This window comes from Plectropomus leopardus, chromosome 6 (assembly GCF_008729295.1).
Source record: "Plectropomus leopardus isolate mb chromosome 6, YSFRI_Pleo_2.0, whole genome shotgun sequence".
Taxonomy (NCBI): Eukaryota; Metazoa; Chordata; class Actinopteri; order Perciformes; family Serranidae; genus Plectropomus; species Plectropomus leopardus.
This window is the reverse complement of record NC_056468.1, coordinates 24,907,416-24,928,239: the sequence shown is the minus strand read 5'-3', so window position 1 is coordinate 24,928,239 and position 20,824 is coordinate 24,907,416. Positions and strand designations below refer to the sequence as shown.

General features: G+C 38.9%; 1 protein-coding gene across 2 annotated transcripts; it reads left to right on the top strand.

Moving 5' to 3' along the window:
- The first annotated feature begins 1,682 nt into the window (after positions 1–1,682).
- Positions 1,683–18,740, top strand: rnf165b (ring finger protein 165b). 2 transcript variants are annotated; one of them, XM_042488039.1, is made up of 8 exons: positions 1,683–1,928; positions 6,091–6,418; positions 7,876–8,007; positions 9,577–9,706; positions 9,887–9,991; positions 10,388–10,483; positions 11,051–11,154; positions 15,075–18,740. In XM_042488039.1, the coding sequence occupies exons 1-8, from the start codon at positions 1,868–1,870 to the stop codon at positions 15,190–15,192; spliced, it is 1,074 nt and encodes a 357-aa protein (XP_042343973.1). In that variant the 5' UTR covers positions 1,683–1,867; the 3' UTR covers positions 15,193–18,740. The 2 variants fall into 2 exon arrangements, with proteins under 2 accessions (XP_042343973.1, XP_042343974.1); XM_042488040.1 differs by having other exon boundaries at positions 1,684–1,928; positions 7,879–8,007.
- The last annotated feature ends 2,084 nt before the right edge of the window (positions 18,741–20,824 follow it).

The window sequence follows — 20,824 nt, the reverse complement described above, 5'->3', positions numbered from 1 at the left end:
CTTTATTGTCAGTTCACAACTCAAATTCAAATTTAAATTCAAAGAGGCTTTATTGGCATGACCAGAGTGAAACAGTATTGCCAAAACGCATTTTAGCAGCTGTTTTTAACAGAGAACAGTACAAAGTACAACTATACCTAATTACACTATACTATAACTTATACTATACTATAACTTGTTGATGTATATTTTATTATTCCCTGAATTCCTGCCTTTGCTTTGTCTGTTGTAAACAGCTGCTTTTAAATGTGCTGTATAAATAAAGTTATGATTGTTATCATTATTATTATTATTATTATTGTATCAACAACCAAATATAATGCAAACTGAGCAAATGGATGGACATCAACAACAAATACAAAAAAACCAATAATAATAATATAATGATAATGATAATAATATTGCAAATAATAAAATAATAATAGTAAACTGTGTGATAGTGTGTGTGTGTGTGTGTGTGTGTGTGTGTGTGTCATAGTGTGGCAGGTAAAGACGTATTCTGCTGCCAGGCTGCAGCTCTCTGTGCTCTCCCATCAGGAATGGTCATTTGTTTATGTTTGTAATGAAGTCACAATTAGGATGTCTGTGTTTGAATTGGGGGAATTTTTTGTTTGGACTGGCTCGAGTTTTGCACATTCTGTTAGGAATTGCAGCTCTGTGTTGATTTTGTCTTGCTTGCAATGAAGAGCTTCTCTTTGGGGAGCCATGATTGTTTGTATCGGCCTGTCTCGATGGCCAGGTGGTGCTCACTAAGTGTGTGCTTTGTCAGTGTAGTTCTGTGTTTAATGTCAGTCGCTGTCGTCAGGTAATCTGCCACAGTGTACTGTCTGTTTAGGGCCAGATAACGTTGCATTTTGCTTTGTGTTTTAGTTTTTGTGACCTAATGGGTCATGTAGTTTTGCTTCTGGTGTGTTATAATTTGGCTTACTCTGATTGGTTTGTTCTCAACTCTACCACAACTCAACAACTATAGATACTAGTGGTCAAATAGTACTCCAATACAAGTGGAAGTATCTAAGTCAAACTGTTACTGAGTTAAAGTACTGGGGTATTTACTTTTAAATATAGTTAAGTATTCAAAATACTTAGCTATTTTCAGTATAATGCGGCCCAGTTCAACACATAGCAGTGTTTCAGATTTGTAAAGTAAACAATTTAAACTTGTTATGCTTTAACCTATATATGAGAACATCCTTTATTGGTAATAAATTCCAATAATAAAAGAGATTCAATAAGATTACGGGCACAGTTTCCACAAGGGACAAAGGCAATAAGACCCTTTATTAAGTTAAAGATAACCATGGGAGTTTACAGGTCAAATATGTTTTTGATGTAGTATTTTTACACATAAAAAGCGTTGTATGTCATTTACTTACGTTTATAGATCAGTTATTTTCTCAGACTGTTTTCTTGTGCAATATTCTTTTGTTGGATTATATGTTTATTGTCTTGGGCAAAAAATAGAAAAGTTTGCCATCAAAATCTCAATCAATATGAGTTCAAGGATAAAGTTTAATATTTTTCAATGTAGTGTCTGTGTAAGATTTTCGTCCGTTCATGAAACAATAGGCGATTTATAGGCCTATATACATTTTTTTTTCATCAGAGTGAACTGAAAAGGCTGGATAGTTAACCTAAAGATACCTCCAGCTTTGGTGCCGCAACATCGCCCTCTTTTGCTCCGGACCTTAAATGACATGTCTGCTTTTGTCAACGCCAGCCGAGCAGCGAGTCAGACGGTCGTTTGGGTTTGCCTGTGGTGCTAACCAGCCAGCAACAACCAGCCGCCTGAATGTAGATCCGCATGGGCTACTACTACTCTTTCTCTCCAAATAACCCGGCGGAATCATAAGATAAGGATCCCAGGATGGTCTTAGTGCATGTCGGATACCTGGTTCTTCCTGTATTCGGCTCAGTAAGAAACAGAGGTACGGTATTAATATTCATATCGATCCAAAACATGTGCCCTGTTTATCTTAATATTCACTGCAGCTGTTGGCTAGCTAGCTTGAGCTTAGCCGTCGGGTTAGCTCTGAAAACTAACCGTCAAATTAATCGCGAAACTGTCCGTAACGTGATATTATTTTAATTTATATTAACTGCGCATGAACATAAACAACCGAATGATGTTGTTTGCCGGGTGAAATTTACCCGAATTTTAAGAGAAATACCGCCGCTGAAGATAAGCTAACTGGCTCGTTGGCTCAGACTATGTCATGGAACGGAAACATTTCTCACAAAGGATTTCACATGCACGGGGCGTGCTGTCCAAAAAAAAAATGTCCAAAACAGACGTCCCCGCTTATGTCAGACAATGTTAATTTAAGATGCATGTTATTGATGCGACTTTTATCTCAGTAACACTATAACGTGTTGTTATTTAATCCGAGGCGCTATCGTGCATTTGCACTGTAAAAATACCGCAAAATAGACGTAGCCTTTCCAGCCAGTCAGCTTATCTGTGCCTGGATGATGTCATTTGAAGATCATCTGCTTGTGCTCGCGCTCGCCGTCTTTCCACCGTGATTTCAGTATTTATTATCCGTGTCAATTGGCCAATCGATACATGGCCAATTGCCCGGCGAGTGTGGACTTCCGAGCCATTACAGTCGCCTATTATTTTTTTTTTTTGCATTATTTGCTAATTGGCAATTCAGCAGCTGTTTGTTTGAAGCTGCCGAATTGCAAAAAATGACCCCGAGTCACAGTTAAACAATAAAGCTACAGTGTAACATTAATTTCATAACAGTGGCATCAATGATTTCATTGTGCTTTTATTTCTGTTCTTATTTCCCTGTTTCATAGTATGGAGGCTGGCTCTACATTCTGCATTTATCAGATCTTTGTCGTCCCCCCCATTGTGTAGCTAATGATCATCTGCTGCTGTGTGGTGTGGCGTGGCCTCTGCCTGTTCTCTGCATTTAGCTGTATTGTGAATCCCTTCTTCATTTCCTCTTTCCATCAGAAGACGACATTGGTATTAAAAAGCACCCCCTCCCGAGATGTATTCAGCCATAGACTTTCCATGTTAAGCAGACTAAAACAATAGCTAACACGTAGTACAGAGCACCTTTTTGTCCTTTTTTTCTGTCAATTTGCTGTAGCACTGAGTAAATACATTTTAGCTCCTTTTTAGATATCAGTTGAATGTCATTGTGTACCTCCCATCCAGTCTTGATAGACAACATGCTGTAAATTCCTGTAAAGTGGATACATTTTGCATGATCTTAAATACTGCACTGCATCGTTGAACACCAGAATTTGGCTCATCTTCCTTCTCTTCACACAAGGTGCAATGTACATGACTAAAGTGACCTAAATTAAACAAATGAACAAAAGAAAAGCATGCAAATTGGAACCATATGCATGCCATTTTTATTGTCAGCATTTGATCACTTGAAATGACTGAAGGTACACTGCACCTGCACACAACAACCTGCCATAACTGTCTCCATTTTTGTGTAATCCTTTTGTTCCCTTTGCAAATTTCAAGCTTTGAATCACACTGAATTGTCAGGGCCGTTTGCCACTTAGGGGCAAATTAAACTCTAAATATTTACGCAAGCAAAACATGCTCACTGGTGGTTCATCACTTCCCAATTTTCCCCACTAACATGAGGCCAAAATGCTATCCATTTCACAGGGATGCCTATTTTCCTGCACTGCTAAAGAGATCCTCTATTAGTAATAACGTCTTTATTGTTTGGTTGTGGTCTCTCTTTACCTTTTGTTCTGGTAATAGTACTTTCAATGCATGGTCACATTTATGATTCATAATTTTTTGGTTTTTGTTTTTCTACATTGACTAGTGAAAATCCAATGTAATCTTTCTGTAGTAAAGATGTACCCTGCTGTACTGAAATCATGTGCTGTAGCCAACACGTCTGCTCATTGGATGCCGCTTTTGTTCTTTTTAACCCTATATGGAGCATGGTGGGCCTTGCCTTCAGTCTATGTTGTTTATTTTTGTTGCATGGATTTATACTATTATTACAAACAAACAAGAAAAAAACTACACAAATTCCACATATACTAATATTTTTCAATAAAGAATATAGTGTTTTTCCTAACCTTCAGTGTGCTTCTTGCTGATTTCCATTTATTGTCCTCCCTCTCCCTTGTCCCTACCTGCCCCCCCCCCCCCCCCCCCCCCCCCCCCCCCCCCCCCCTCTCCGCCCGTTCCCACCTCCTTTCCCGCTGTGACAAAGATAGACAATTTCCACGCTTCCTCCATCACAGGGCCTGAATGAGTCTATCTGCTGTCATTCATGGTGATCGTTTTCACTGAGACGCTTGAAAACGCAGTGTGCTACTTACAATCTAGACTTGAGCTTTTTTTTTGACCCCGCGGCAGCAAGGTCGCCCTCTTGTCTGCCCGGCAACACTGACGACCTGAAAATATTGCTGGAAGGTCACACTGCTTATTTTTTGCTGTGTGTGTTTTTGAAATCACACTGCGTTTTTCAAGCGTACTTCAAGTAAATGCAATGTAGACTTTGCCTATTTCCTCATGATTTTTATTAAAAAAATCACTGTTTACAGTAGAATTCATGTCTTTTTCACTGTTAAAGAAGATTAAACTCAAAATGCACTGAAATCTATAAGAACTGCACAGTTTTAATATCTGAACTGGTAGACTTATGTAAAATTCACTGCTTTAGTTTCTGCCAGATGGACGAAACAGAGCACAGTATATTGAATCCACTGCAGACCTAACATGCCTTCCTCTAGCCGGGACTTCCTCAAAAGTTTCTAATCAAATCTGTTATTGCATTTTCTCAGCTTTTCCATAATCAGAAAGGTCTTTTGAAAGCATAAGCACAGTATTAAAACCATATTGCACCATGGCACAAGAAAGTCTGTATTCTCCCTGTTGAGTTTCCACAGCAGTCTGTTCACTGCAGTTGCCAAATAGCTGTGGTTGGAGAGAGTAAAAAAAAAGCATTCAAGCTATTTCCTCTCTACTCCTGAATGTTCATATGGGAGAAGAACAAGTAGAGCTACACCGTATGTGTCACAAAGATATAGTAGGTTTCAGTGAAGCACAGATGTGTAGTAATGCAGATTTACTGTCTGGTTTCTTTTTTAAGAAGGAAGGAATTGTTCTTTATGGTTATATAGATAGAGACTTGGCACCTGTAACAGTTTAATTATCTTATAGACAGCCAAGTACTAAAGGTTTTACTCAGGGTGCACTGACCCACTGTCAGCTGCAGAATTTACAAGAACTGAGCCGCGCTGAAAACCGTATACTGCACTGGAAAATCTGACAAGTTGATCTTACTCAGAATAATCTTGGAAACCGATTGCCTTAAAAAAAGAAAAGTAATCACAACTATAATTTACTTTGTATCTAGTTGTTAAGTGTACTTAAAATGTAGCTGTATAGACGTTATTTTGTGAAATTATTGCAACCTAAAAATGACAAGTGGAATGACTTTATTTGCATCTTAAGTAAACCAAGTTCATTTGACTTTACTTGATCATCACAAAGAGGATTTCAGCAGTGATGAAGTTAGGTCTGTGAGCTCTGCAAAACTTGGTTTATTGAAGTTGCTAAAACTTGGAGAGATTGATTTGAATTAACTCGTCTTATTTTAGTTGCAACAACTTCACAAAAACTAATAAAATATGACAACATTCTAAGTAAACTAAACAATTAAAAATAAAGTTAACATAAATCAAGACTAATAGTATATTTACTATAGATATTTTTAAGGCAAATGGTTTCTTAGATTTTTTTTAAAAGTGAAATCAACTAGACACATTTTACGGTGTGGTAAATTCATCTGTTCTGATCCAGTGTGAGAATCAGAAGACCAGGAGTCGAACCAGAGGTCGGAAAATGCAATTAAAGAAAGGAAAAGCTCGCGTTTTGTGTGCAGGACCCAAAAACGGTTGTCATGTTCATGGTACTTGTGGTAACCATCATTTTCCCACCCCCACAGAAGTATTTTTCACCCTAGGTAAGAGGTAGGGCTTCATTAACATGCTATATCACACACACAGTGACACCACATTTCACCCACAATTAATTCCAGCTAATCTCTCCCCTCGGGTGCCTGACAACTTCTGCTTATCCCCCCACAGGATCCCATTTCAACCGGCAACAGCAGCAACAGCAGCAGCACAGCCATGCTACCTCTTGCCGGCACTTCCAGTTAGGTCCTCAGGCCCCGCTGCCCATGGACTTCCCCATGCCCCACCCAGGGCAGCCACAGTCAGGCATTAACCCCCACCTGGCCCCACCCGGCCACCAGCATGGCCCTCCGCTCCACCCGCCTCTCAACCCCATGCCCGCCCCCCAATTCCAGGACATCCCTGCCCCTCCCTTCCTACCTCAGGCATTACACCAGCAATACCTCCTCCAGCAGCAGATCCTCGAGGCCCAGCACCGACACATCCTGCCACCCTCCAGGTATCCACGCACAGTTGCAGGGGAATTTAAAAGTACAAGAATAATTTAAGTTTAGATTTTTTTTGTAAGGGGGTTGTATGGGGTACACATACATAGGCAGTATATTCAGGGTTCCCATTGGAAAACCTAGAAAGGTCATGGAATCTTGCAATCACATTTTCCAGGCCTGGAAAGTCATGGGATCGGTGAAAAAAATCATTGAAAGTTTTGGCAATGTCATTGTTCCAGTGATCCTCAGTGTTGGCTGTGGCCCAGGAGGCAGAGCTCTAATCTGAAGTAGGGTTTGGGGAAATGTTTTGAAGTTTTGATCATAAAAATGTGTAACCCTGTGTATTACATACAGTAGATTTTGGACAGTTTGTATACGAAGGCTGAAGTCTGACACACAAGCTAATCAATGTACTGCTGTGTAGGGCTCAGCAACAACATGAATTTTAGCCGCTTAAAAAATCAATATCAGTTTGCTATATTTAGATTATTTTTACAGCATTACCTTAATGTCAGACAGTATTTTCCGTCTGGGAATTGGAGCTGTTATATTGCACTCTTTGAAGCCAGACTCCATTGAGAAAAACAATGATTTAACATCACTGAACACAGAATCTGCTGGTTACTTTGTGTCATTGTGTGATTTTGGTGTTTTACAGGGTAAGCATGGATTTACTAAAGTCAAACAATTACACAAACTAACTAACTCTTTTCTTTTTTGTCATTATTGTAAACCAGTTGTTATCTACGGCATCTTTTGCATGTCTGCCCGTCCTGGAAGAGGGATCTCTCATTATCCTCTGCCGCTCTTCCTGAGGTTTCTTCCATTTTTCCCTCTTGTTTCAGGGGTTCTTTTTCGGGAATTTTTCCTTTGGCGATGTGAGGGTCTAAGGGCAGAGGGATGTCGTATGCTGTAAAGCACTCTGAGGCTAGCCATGTTTTGTGATAATGGGCTTTATAAATAAAATTGACTTGAATTCACTTGACATTGAACAGCAGTAGAGCAGCAGCTCTGTGTTAAATGAGCTAAAATTACTGTTTTTGCCAGTGGATTCGGGTGGCTTTGGTGAGAGCATAGATTGGCCACAACATGCTGTTTGACGAAAGGTAAAGTGGTGACAATATTTTAATGTAGTGTACACTTTAACTGATACTGATTTCTTTTTGGCTAAAATATGTTTTGCTGCTGAGCCCTCCACAGCAGTGCATTGCTTTCATGTCGGTACTCCAGTTTGCTTCTCCAAACTGGGGGCACACAGACCATCATCTACTGTATGTAATACACTGAATATATGTAAGTACCTCATACAGCCCCACTTAAAAAATCGGAACTATCCCTTTAATGACAAAATGTTTCCAGTTTCATGGTTCAAGCAGACTTTTGGAGACTGTATTATATCGACCATTTCTTCTTCTTTCTTCTTCTTCTTTTTCTGGGTTGTTTTCAAATGCTTGTTTATTTGTCTCAGTAGACGCACCCCAGAGAGAGTTCCTCACCAGCCCCACAGACTGCGGCCCGGCTATGAGTTTGCGCCCCCTCTTCATGTCCCTCCTCAGCCTGTGGTGCAGCAGCCCCGCTACCTGGCTGAGGGCACAGACTGGTAAGCAGTAAACATATATAGCCAGGCCGCTATATGTCATTTTCTACATCAATTTATTATAAAAGTAGATTGTTATGATTAAAGTTTCGATTTTGTACCAACAAACTCCTAATAAGCGATACAAAATAATATAACACTCATTTTCACACCACTGATAATTTAATTTGAAGTAGAAAATGAGCCCAAAGCAAATCAACTCTTATTAGTCACTGAAATTGGGAATAAACACCGTACACATCTCACCAAATGTAACATTAACAGATTTTCTTTTGCACGGTAAGAAGTGTTACAAAGGCAAACAATACCAGCTACTTTGTTTTTGCACAAAGTACATTGCATATTTCTGCAGCCATGATACTTTAAGGTGGACATCCTTTTTTGTTAGCTTTTTCTTAGTTTGACTGCTCCAGACTGCTGTCAAATCTGGGTCAGGACCAACTGAAAGATGTCTAAGACCAAGTTGAAAAGGATCCCAAAGAAAACCATTCTCACCATAAGTGTCATTGGCAGTAAACACTGCACATGTCTTGCTAATGTTAACAAATTAGGAGTTTTATACTGAACAGGTTAGATGAGCTGTAGCTACCCACACCAACCTCAGAAGACTGAAAATAAAAAATGATATAATGTTTTGATACAATAGTGGTTGGCAAAATGTGAACAACAGACAATATATCCACCAAATCACAGATGTAAAAAGAATTCTGGAAAAAAATGTTGTTGTTTTTTTAATCGCTTTCATATTACGTGGGAAATGCTCCCAGACGTATAGTATTTTATCTCTTATATTTCTCTCAAGACTGCACTAGGAAGCAATAGATACTTGATTAAGATGCTATAAATAGCAAACAAATAAGCTATTACGTGGAATTGGGGAAAGTAGATCCCACTCACAGGACCAATGGCTTGTAACTGTTTAGGAAATCTTGATGGAAAAATGTAGACATATCTTAAGGCCTCCAGAGGCACAACTGAAAATGGGGAAACTGACATTTCAAGACTCAAAACAGTAAAAAATTAAATGGTACCACAAATGAATCCAACAAATGTAAATGTGTTTCCAGTGACATCCTGAGCAGAGAATAAAATCTGTGTGTTTTCTCTGTTGTTTGTTGCGGTGAGCCGGTCTGGCTACGTGTGCATGGTGGAACGTGTGTGTATCCCACTGGCGAGCTTCTCTCTGGCACTCTGCACTGCGCTCATACAGAGGTTACCACTGATATTAAGATGATGTTGTCTTGGAAGCATAGCGCCCACCCGCGGGTTCCCCCTCGGTTTAAACTGTAGTCTGTAATTTTTGTAAAACATCTTACCAAAACTGCTTCGATTTTTCTGCCTTGCTTGATTATTTTCATGCACTCTCAACACACAGCCCACTTTTTCAATTAGTTGAGCTTACTCCACAATTGAGTACCGCTGGTTGGGAATCACAGGCCTAAATACTGCTGTTGTTGTTATGAATGGCCACTGTGCTACAAAGAAATCACTGGTATAAAAAGACAGTTTGTCAGAAACATGCAATAACAACTTGTGTGCCATTGGCTGACTTGTTTTTCGGTTTCTGTGCAGGGATCTAAGTGTAGATGCTGGGCTGCCCCCCCACCAGTATCACATCCATCCGCTGCCGCAGCACTATCAGCACTACTTGACCTCTCCTAGGATGCACCACTTCCCTAGAAACAATGCCTCAACACAAGTGGTGAGCTCCTTCTGCCTCAGCACAATCAATCATGTTTGTCTCGATGAACTCCCAGCGACTCTCCTCTGGGCTTCTCAGAATAATCTCGATACCCAGCAACCGGGGATAACCTGAGTTACAGCTTTTTTCTGAATCCTGCTGCAGAGCTGATTCTAGCTCCTTTTATCTGTCATCTTCCAGGTTGTCCACGAGATCAGAAACTACCCATATCCCCAGCTGCACTTGCTGGCTCTGCAGAGTCTCAACCCCTCCCGCCACGCGTCTGCTGTTAGAGAGAGCTACGAGGTTCGTGCCGCTGCTTCCTCTCTCTCTTTCCTCGGCAGACACACCAGTCTACACTCATTTATCATTGTTTTCTCTGTGACCAATGCTCTGGACAGGCTTGAGTGTGTAACTGATTTTCTTATTTCCAATTACTGCGGCTTCCAGATGCCTCAAATGGTCCAACTGCCTTTAATCTCCTGACATTTGTTTTCATTTTAACAAGATGCAATTGTTTTCTGAGAGCCTCTTTCCTGTTCCTTGAAGCCACGATTTAATTTTAGTATTCCACGCTTGTAAGCCGTCTGCATTTGAATATTTTATTATACAAATGTTAATTTTGTTTATCTTGGCAGGCAAATGCAATGACTTTGAACCTACCTACCTAAAAGAATGAAAAGACATATGCTTCCTTTGTAGGAGCTCCTGCAGCTGGAGGACAGGCTGGGCAGTGTAAACCGAGGAGCGGTCCAAACCACCATAGAGAGATTCACTTTCCCTCATAAGTACAAAAAGGTAAAAAGAAAAGTAGTCAGCTTTTTACTTTCTGAGCTGATCATTTTTGATGTGGCGTGGTGCAGATGAAGGCAGTGGGCAAGAAATAAGTAGAGCTAGATGTGAGAGACGGGGCTGGAAAAGGGCAGCGCTGGGTCGAAAGGATCAAAGAGCGAAGACGAGAGTGGAAAGAAGGTCATGATTCTCGCAGCAGTTCAAAGGTCAGACTAATTTCCGTTTGCAGATTAGTGAGACAGGTCTGCAGTGTGCACAATTCAAGGCGAGGGATGAGTCATCCAGCTGTCTGCAGATATGTGCGTGGAATGAATTTAAAAAACCGTCTACACAGAATATGACCCAAATACTGTGGAAAGAGTGTCAGATCATTTGGTACAATGTGAGTGAGAAGAAGTAATTGAGTCTTTTCCATCTGATTTTTTTCCCCCCTCTCAGATGCACGATGAGGTGACTCTTTTCTTCTTCTTGTCTGGGCTGACTCAGAGACACCCGTGGCATAAACAGCTCCTAACACGCCGCTGCACGACACACTTTAATAATTAAAGTCTGTTTGCCTCTCGCTCTCTGCAGAGAATACCCCAGGACCTGAAGATGTGTCTGGATGATGAGGAGCTGGACACCGATGAGAAGTGCACCATCTGTCTGTCAATGCTGGAGGATGGCGAGGATGTCAGGTACAGCTATGTGCTCATCTTTTGTTTGTTCAAAGAGGGAGAATGCTGGTTATGCAGATGTGAACACAAGCTGTACATGCAATGTGTTGTTTTCTAAAGGGGAGATATTTATTTCACTTGTCCTCAGTTACATGCAGCTTTCAGCAGTTTTAAAGCATTGGTATGGCAATGTCAGACCGCTGGTTATTTTGTTAATGACTCAGTCCATGACTCTATTCCACTCTGAAATGTCTTAACATTTACTTAATTGATTGCCATGAATTTTTGCACGACTTCCTGTAGTGCCACCAGCAGGTGACATTTGTGATTTGTGGTTTTTCAAGTTGGGATGTCCCAGTCAATTTTTTTGCCCCCAGTCTCTGTCTAAGTCATTTAATATTGAGTATTAGTTCTTACTAATGAGTCCTGATCCAATACTTTTCTAGATGATACATTTGCACAATACATACTTAAAGTACATCAAAGTTATGAAAATGAATCAAATGTGATGCAATGCATTAAGGAAAATGCCTGTATCCAAGCTGTTTCCTCCTGTTTAATATATATATATATATATATATAATTATTATTTAAAGAAAGGCTTTTTAGTGCAGCATTGTTTTTTTGGTTTGTTTTTTGTAACCAAAAAAACCTCGTAAACATATTAGAATATGTCTTTATAAATAGCTCTTATCAGTTAGGGTAAGGCAGGGCACACAGTGGCACCAAAAGCTCCAGCTGACAGCGTCAGCCTGCAGTCTCCGCCACAGCGATGTGCTGGTCATCCAAAGTGATGAATTCTGTTACCGTCTCTGTAATCTTGTTGGTGTTATTGCCCTCTCGTGGAAATGTCTCTTTCTTTTCCTTTAAAAGTATCCTCCAGTGTTTGTTACTTCTGTGCAGCCTTTACCTGAGTTACCTGAGTGAACTCACTCTGCTCTGTTTAGTTTCTAATTACCATGTTTAATTAGCATATTTGTAGCACTGAACGCAGCTCTGTCACAATCACCTCGGAAAATGTGGTTGCAGTATTTCCACAGGTCCTTAAATATTCTTAAAAGGAATGAATTCATTAATCTAAAAAAATAAGAGCTTAATTGGTATTAAAATCGCCTAAATAAATCTTTCAAAAGTTTTAAAAATACTTTGATGTTGGCTCATGTTCACTATTATTATTACTTTTTTTTTTTTTTTTTAATTCTGGTCGTTGTAAACTTAGTTTTAAATTTGCATCCTAGTGGCATTAAAGAGTCTGAAAAAGTCTTAAACCTCACTTGCCCTAAGCCTAAGCTGTAGGAACCCTGTGGTTGTTGGATTGCTTTAGTTTCACAATTTAAAATATGTAGTAAACATTTTAGATGCATCCTTCTACAATTTGTTCTCTCCCTTTACAATACCTGCGTGACAGGTGATGTAAAACAACAGACAAGCTTTAGGTTCAAGTTCAGTGTAGCTGATACAGATCAGTCAAAAATGCCTTGATCGGATGATGCTGAGCTTTGAGACTGGATACAGACGTCACTAGTTTTTGGTAAAATATCGGGGCAGTGGTTTAAGAGATTATCATGATATTTAGTTCAGACATTTATTGCCTCCTTGGGATGAACTGTAATAACTTCAGGTCAAAATTTCAATGTTTAAAACTTTGGTTCAGGGGTAATTTTTCTGCAAACCTAATGGCACACCCTAAACCTCAGCTGTACTTTGTTCATTAGTCTTGTTTCCCAAAAAGGATTATTTTGGTGAGTTCGTTGTCGATTAGAAGATTTAAATTTTTTTTTTTTTTATATGTTTCTTGTCTGGTGAGGCTTTGCATTGGCTTGAAATCCTGGAGACATTATGGAATGTCTCATTTGTCCACAATATTTGTTTTTACGTCCAGCCTCTACAATGCGGTGGACTTACACAGTATTGTGACCAATTACTGTTTCAGGTTGTTTGGGGGAAAGCTGCTTGAGGTCTTTTGTCTCCTCAGACAACATTTGCTAATTTATATATTTATATTCACGCCGCTTTCCGTCAGAATGGATGCACAGTCATGGCGTCTTAGCAGTTTTTAACCGTAAATTGGTTCTGCCATGTGAGTTCAAAGCATCAGGTTTGAAAATCCTATCACAGGATTTCCTCCAGCACCTCATCGTGAAAATACCGCCTGAAGGCAACATTAGCATTTCACACAATCTTATGATGTGTGTCCAGTGTTGTGATTTGCCGAATTGGCAAAGTGACAGAGGAAGTTATTTTTTTACTCTGTGAAGGAGAAAAGAGAGGAGAGAAGAACAAAGATGGTCAAAGCTTCAGGTTTTCGGGGGTCAGGGGTATGTTTGTGTTTGAAAGAAGAAAAGGAACGGTGATACAGTGATTACAGTTTTCTTGTTGATTGTTTGGCAGCCTGTTGTGTTGAGAATCCAAAAATTCTCTGATCTTTCAGGCATTTATCATTCATGATGTTTCAGGCTTTGTTGAGTTCACAAGGTTCAAGTTAAAGAAATGTGAAAAGAAATGTGGATTTTAGCAGCAGTAGCAGTTTCCCCACAGATAAAATCAAATGTAAAGTAAAATTTGATCCCAAGACGTCACTTGAGATGCATTCTGGTGTTAAATGTGAACCACAGTTGGACAAGTCAATCTATTCACAACACAATCTGGATACTGAGCATGTCAGCACCCACGAATCACATGCGCATAGGATATTTAAAGGGTATTAACTTACTAAGCAGAGCATCCGCAGCTGCTTATGACCATCTTTAGAGATTTTGTTTCTTGTCATCTCATAACCAGCTCATATAAAATACAGTATATTAGACTTTTTCAGGGACAGAACAACTAAATCTCAGACTTATTTCCATCATTGTTGCTGGTGTTTACACAGTGCAGCCAACTTTATCAAGACAGAACCAAACATCCAGCGTCTGATATTGAAAATATTAAGAAGTAGAAACAAAACAAGGAAAAAGAAATTGATTAATAAGAACAATCAACTGATGTTTTTCTTCAGGGAGCAGGCAAACTGTTATTTTCAATTCATCTGCAGATTGCTTTCTTGTCTAAATCGATTGTTTTGTCTATGAAAATTCAGAAACGTATGAAAAAAAAGAATCTCAGGTTTGTAGATGACCTAATCAAATTATCCAATCAGCAGTCTTGTGTTATCCAATCAACAGTCCAAACCCCAAAGATAATTAGATTACTATCAATCTCTATGTGAGGAAAAAAAATCCCCAGAGAAGCTCAAAACAGAGATTTCTTTGGCACTGTTGCTTAAAAAAATGACTGAAACTATTACTTAAGTATAAAAATACTAAAAGGTTATTTTGCTGTTAATTTAATAATTTGATTAATGTTACAGCAGAAATGTTAAAAAATACTGAAGACAGAAAACATCAAAGCTTTAAGACAACAGTTTGACATGGATTAGTCTCCAAATATAAATGAACAAAGAATCCAATCTTAAAGATTATATCCTAATCTTAGAGACTGCTTTGTAAACACACTTCTCTCCAGTATAAATAAACATGAAATAAACCAAATAATAAATAAACTAAGCTAAATAAGTAAACCAAATAAACTAAAAAACAATTTATTGGATTATCTAAAAAAAAAAGAAGAAAAAAAACACTGTCACAAATCTTGAAACACAACTGTTTATCTTTGCTCATGTAATTTTCCGTTTACATTGAATCAGGCAGAAGGTAGATGGCAAAGTCTTTTTTTTGCTTTTTTTCCCCAGGTCATTTCATTGTTTTTTTCTTTCAATTTCTCTTTTTTTCAGGTTATTTTCTTGTAACTTTTTTAGTGATTTCTTGCTAATTTTTGGGTTATTTCTTGTTAAATTTCTCATTGCGTTTTTCCATGTTTTTTTTTTTAAAATGAAATCAATGGCATCATTTGCTTAGGTTTCAATGAGTTAAATCATGACTGTATCTCTTCTGTGTCCCTAGGAGATTACCCTGCATGCACCTCTTCCACCAGGCGTGTGTGGACCAATGGCTGGCCACCAGCAGGAAGTGCCCCATCTGCAGAGTGGACATTGAGACCCAACTGACCCCCGACAGTTGATAGCTCCGGTCGACTCCCGCAGCTTCGGATCTGGTCTTGTGAATTCTCCATTGCCTCCCGTCCGGGGGGGGGAAGCTCTGCCAAACACCCCTCTCTTCCCCTCTGCATCACTCAACGAGCCTGCCTTCTGAGACAGCTGTGACAGAGGGATCAACAAAGCACACTCACCTACAAACGCAGCGAGGGATCGAGGGGTTGATGCATCGATATGCGGCTGGACTGAAGGTTGCTGTGAATGGACTGTGAAAGGTAGGAGCGGATGGACAGATGTGCTGAGGCTTCACACACAGATTCTGTGCACCCTGTGTACATGTCTCCATACCGCCATCGAGAGAGGACACCCTGACAACCGACCTCCCCAGCTCAGTGTGGCGTATTAAGGCCATTTCTCCGCCACTACATCTCTCCCCCCCTCCCCAGGCCTGTGAAAAATCCTTTAAGCTGCACTCTGCCCAAGCCCTCAGCACATCTGTACAGAACATTATCAAATGATTAGCATGAGGTTGTTTGGTGTGAACTCTCGTAGCTGAACGCTTGTGGTGTAATGGAGTATAGTACTGAATAAGTATTTACAGAGTAACAGTGTTGTGTAGCAAGCAAAAGCCTTTTGAGAAATATGTTTGTGAAAAATAAACCTACAGAGAGGGTGAATACAGCTCAGATAAAAGGGAGAATATTCAGCGTGTTGATTAATCATGAGGAAAGAGTTAGCTGTGTTAAAAAAAGAAAAAAAAGAAAAAAAAAAGGCCAAAAATCCCTCTTTCTTGTCTAACATGGTTTTGGATTTCCAGTTAGTAGATGCCATCAGAGTTGATGCTAAACCCGCTAACTGCAGGCATGGCTTCCAGTGATCTGTGTAGTGTCGTAGTCGGGCCTCTATTATCTAGAGCAGAGGCCTCAGATGTGCATGCTGTATGGCAGGCTTGGGCTGTGTCGTTAATATTGTGGAGCAGTAGAAACAGGGACTGTGTCTGTGCATGTAAACCGTATACTATGACTCTGATGATCCCACTCATTCATAGAGGAGGACAAGAATGCACCTAATACCCCTTTTCCCCCCTCCCCACTCCATCCGAGTAGACCAAAGTTGCGCTCAGACACCGATCTCAGACCGATGTAGCATTTCTCTCCTGTTGGGATTCAAAGAGCTGCTTGCGGATCCGTGTCTAACCGCAACTCTTCTCTGTTGCCTCGCTCATGGCATGATCACATGCCATGAGAGGCCGGCATGGGCTTGAGGATGCAGTGCCTGAGGTCTTGCCATCCGAGTGACTAAAAATCCGACATTACCAGAACCTTATTGCCTATCAAACAAGCACATGTGATTTCTATCTACAGCGAATCGCCTCTGTCGTGCTCCTTTTCATTTCAATCTAAGTTGCTCCCACTGTTTGATCAAAAAGAAGACTGTGTATCTGGTGTTACAGGGAAAATACAAAAACTAGTTTGCCTGTGATAATGTGCTAGAATGTGTATGATTGTCCCCCACTCCCCCTCTTCCCCCCATGGTAGTAGTGTATGGTATTGCTAGAACAACTGTGATACGTTCAGTGATAGAAGCCGTTTTCTCTATATCATGCATGAACCATGTCGGCGTAGTTCACTTGAAGGAGGGTGAAAGGGAGAAAAAGCCATCCATTTGAAAAATACCAAACAATTGTTCTTAATTTTTATTTTCAATTGTCTTTTTCTGCCATTTTCTTTTTCTTCTTGTATTTTTTTTTTTTGCTCACATGCCAATTTGGACATGGTACTAATATGCCGAGTCCTTGTCCGTTTTAACCATAGTGAAGAAAAAGCTGCAATGCTGCAAAAACATATTTATTGTTGTTATAATGTAGCTTGTGTTTTGTAAATGCACTATAATATGGAGTTGCCTGATTTTTTTGGTTTGGTGGCGTGGGTTCTTCTTGTCCTAGATTTTGTGTTTCGATTCAGTTACAAGTATTTTCATGCTTCCTTGTGTATTATTGGAGGGTAACTTGACTGTTTGTGTTGCGTTTTTTTTTCTTTTTTGTATGAAAACCTCCATCCAAAAAACTACAGATGGATGAAAATGGAGGTTTTGCTAGTTCACATAGAATGCTGTGATTAAAGATGCCTTAAGTATTTAACAATCATTATTTATTACTAACTGTAGCTAGCTAGCTATCGTGGTGGAATATTTAATGTCTCTATCTCATAACTTTGCAATTTAATCAATATATTTATTTAAAATAACACAAAATATTAAAAAAAAGAATACCTCATTATGCATTGGTCGGTGGGGATGCTTCTGCATGCCGTCTGTGTTTTCTTTTTCAAAGGAGAAAAAAAGAAACCTGTTGAAAAATTGACTTGGGGGGACGTTTTCCCAACACATTTTCTAGCCAGCATGGTGCTGTTGATCTGGATTACATTCCATTCATATCACTGCTTTATTTGACTTATTTTCATTTTAAAACATCACCCCTGCTTTGATTTAAAGCAGGCGACGGGGTACAACCCCCCTTTTTTTGTCTTAGTACGGCTTCACAATTAGCTTGCTTTTTTGTTATGCGCTTTGTTTCCCATAATCAAGTCATATTCAATTTTTTGTTTTATTTTGACCATGCTCATGATATTCCATCATATCTGGATCTCAATTTTAGAGCTTATTCTTATTTTAGGACCCACATAATGAGCTGTATTATTTGTCCTTATGTATCGCTGGCAGTTGCTTTGTGTGGGATATTTGGGAAGTATCTAACATGCTAACTTGAGCCATTGGTCTTATTGAGCAAATTTCTGGTGTACTGTGGTTATACAATATAGATAGCGTGTTTTACACCTGGGTATAATAAGCTAACTACGTTTTCGGTGTGCATTTCTTATTAATACTCTACTAATCCTGCAAATTATTACTATAACATGTATTGGATTGGAATGAAGCTGGCTGGTCTTACTATTATTATTATTATTATTTCATTTCGTGCTCTCACTGGCCTTACCCCATGTCCTCCACAGTGTACCCCAATACTCCAGAGCGAACTGGACAGTAGCCATAGTATTAACTCAAGCTGATGAACCGGAATGAACAGTAGAACTTAAAGCACAAGCTTTTTAATGCATGTCCTTCTCAGGTTTTCCTATGTGTATGTGGGAGTAGCTCTGTAGATGTGTTTAATATGATGCTGTACCTTCTTGAATATTTCAGATGTTTCTTTGCTGCTGAAAAAATGTTGATTATTAACCTGCCAGTGAAAAAGGGAAGTGGCCATCTTTGTACAACACACTGCTGTTTTGCTGTAACCGCGCAATGTTTTATGATCTTGAGTATTTTATAGAAAAGTAGAAGTATGTATCAATAATATGAAAGCAATAGCTAAATCATAATGAAGAATAACATGATCAGTGAATATTGTGGAAAATCTTTAGATTCACTCTGGGTGGATTTTGTACTGTATTTATTACTAATGATGATGCAAAAAGTTGCATAGCTTAACCCAAACTGTTCTGTCTCTTTTTTATTTATTGTCTTGTATATGATCTTTTTGTATGTGTTTTTCAAATAAACTGCCTAAAATGCTGACAACTCATCTACTTTCTGGTGTTATTTGGCGTCCTGTTCGGACCTTTGACTCTCTGCACGAACTCGATTTGACCTGACCCAACGGGTTTGTTTCACTTTTCAAGTTTTTTTTTTTTGTTTGTGTGTTTTTTTTATTTAAAGCCCACCTCAAACAATTCTCCTAAAACACGTATCCAAGGTGTACATGGACAGCTGCTCTTGTCCACTTATTAGCACATGTACATGCATAGTCTTTAGATAAAATTGCAAAGTTTTTTCTCACACAGTCAGAATCACTGTAATTCTGTTATTGCGCTCTGTCGGCTTAAACACACTGAAATAAAATGTTTATTTATGTTTGCCTCAATGTTTTTTTTAAAAAAAGATACTGCAGATAACTAGAACTGGAAAGTATTAGCTGGAAAAACAATAGGACCATAATATGAAGTCTCACATAGTCCAAATTCACCATAGATAATATCACAGAAAATAAACATTTTAAACATATGTTTTAAAGTTAATTCCTGGCTCTTTGAAAGAAAAAAAAGAGGATAAAACAATGTACTGAATGTGTAAATATGAAGAAGAAACTAATCAACACAGACATAAATGTCTATTTAGGAGTGTACTGTATATAAAAACACTTCTAGAAAACCTCGATTGATAAGAAAAACTGTTTTTTTCCCCCTTGAAACTACATAGGAGCCATTTATTTATTATTTCTATACATGTTTTACAGTCTGTTATGCAAATAAAGGGTTAAAATGTGTGATGGAGCTTCTGAGTGTCATTTACTACTTACTTTTAAATCACGTCTGAAAACGTACTGTTATAGTAAGGCTTTTCCTAACAGTTGACAGTATTGCGTGCATGTATGTTTGTCTTTGTGTGTATATATAGGTGTACTTATATGCATATGTCTCAGAATTATTGCTTTTGGTTTTTGGACAGCACTTTGTGTTTTCGCTTGAAAAGTGCTCTGCAAATAAAGTTTATTATTACATCATTTATTATCATTATTATAACACTAAGACCCATAAGTCTTGGGCAATCACTGTGGCTTTTCCTGCCTTAAAACTACAGCAAGTTCTGCTCTTCAGCTCAGGCCATAATTTGGCTTTAGGTCTCTTAGCAACCAAATTCAAAGCTCCTGTTGGTTCAGAGAGCACTGAATTGAAACCTTAAGTAAGAATTCTTGCGTTTATCAATCTGAACAAAAGATAAATAACATCAATGTTCTGGATAGACACTATCTGATGTTGTTGACTGTGTGATAAATTTGCTGGTCTTTAGCACACTGGTGCTTTGTTTGACCGGAGTGTGTGCCTAATCACTTCATTGATTGCACCTGTGACAATTATCAGCCTTTGTATCTCTGTGAGCTGCCAGTTGTTTTTACATGCCCTGATGACGACTGGGAGTTGAAAAGTGTAGGCATTCAGCCCATATTTTAAAAAAAAAGGCTTTTTAACTTTTGCAAAACAGTCTGCCTTAGTATTTTTATGGTTATGACTTATTGAAAGACTGCAAGTCTAACCTCCCCCTTTTTTGATCAAAGTTATGGAAATATGAATCTTTCAAAGATGCAACAGCAGTTTGTGGATATCCATGGATGAAATAATGAGCTTGGACAAAATATTTCACTGAATTTAGATCATCTAGATGTTTGGGAGTCTATGAGCAGCATTTCTGTTAGAAAAATGGCAACAAATATGAATTTTTGGATCACAACAACACTTCAAAGGTGAGTAATAATTGTTATTTGGTTTGTGGTTTGACAGAAGGTAGTGGCACTGTGAGAAGTGTAGCTTTCAAAGGATGGCCTGTATGGCTATACCACTTAAAAAACGCAGAATTACACAGATGTTTTATGTATCATAATCAACAAAAAATCCCCTTGCTTGTGGACAGGCCTTACAGAGTGGTGCAGGAAGGAAAGAGTCCTAAAAACATGGAAAATAGATAATATTTTTGCACTTCTAGTTCTGTAGACACACACTTAACCCTTTAAAAGTATTCAAACCTTTAAACCCCAAGCAAACTTGATGAGAATTCTTTCGAGAACAAAAAAAGGCAATGGAAACCTTCCAAAAGATTTATATT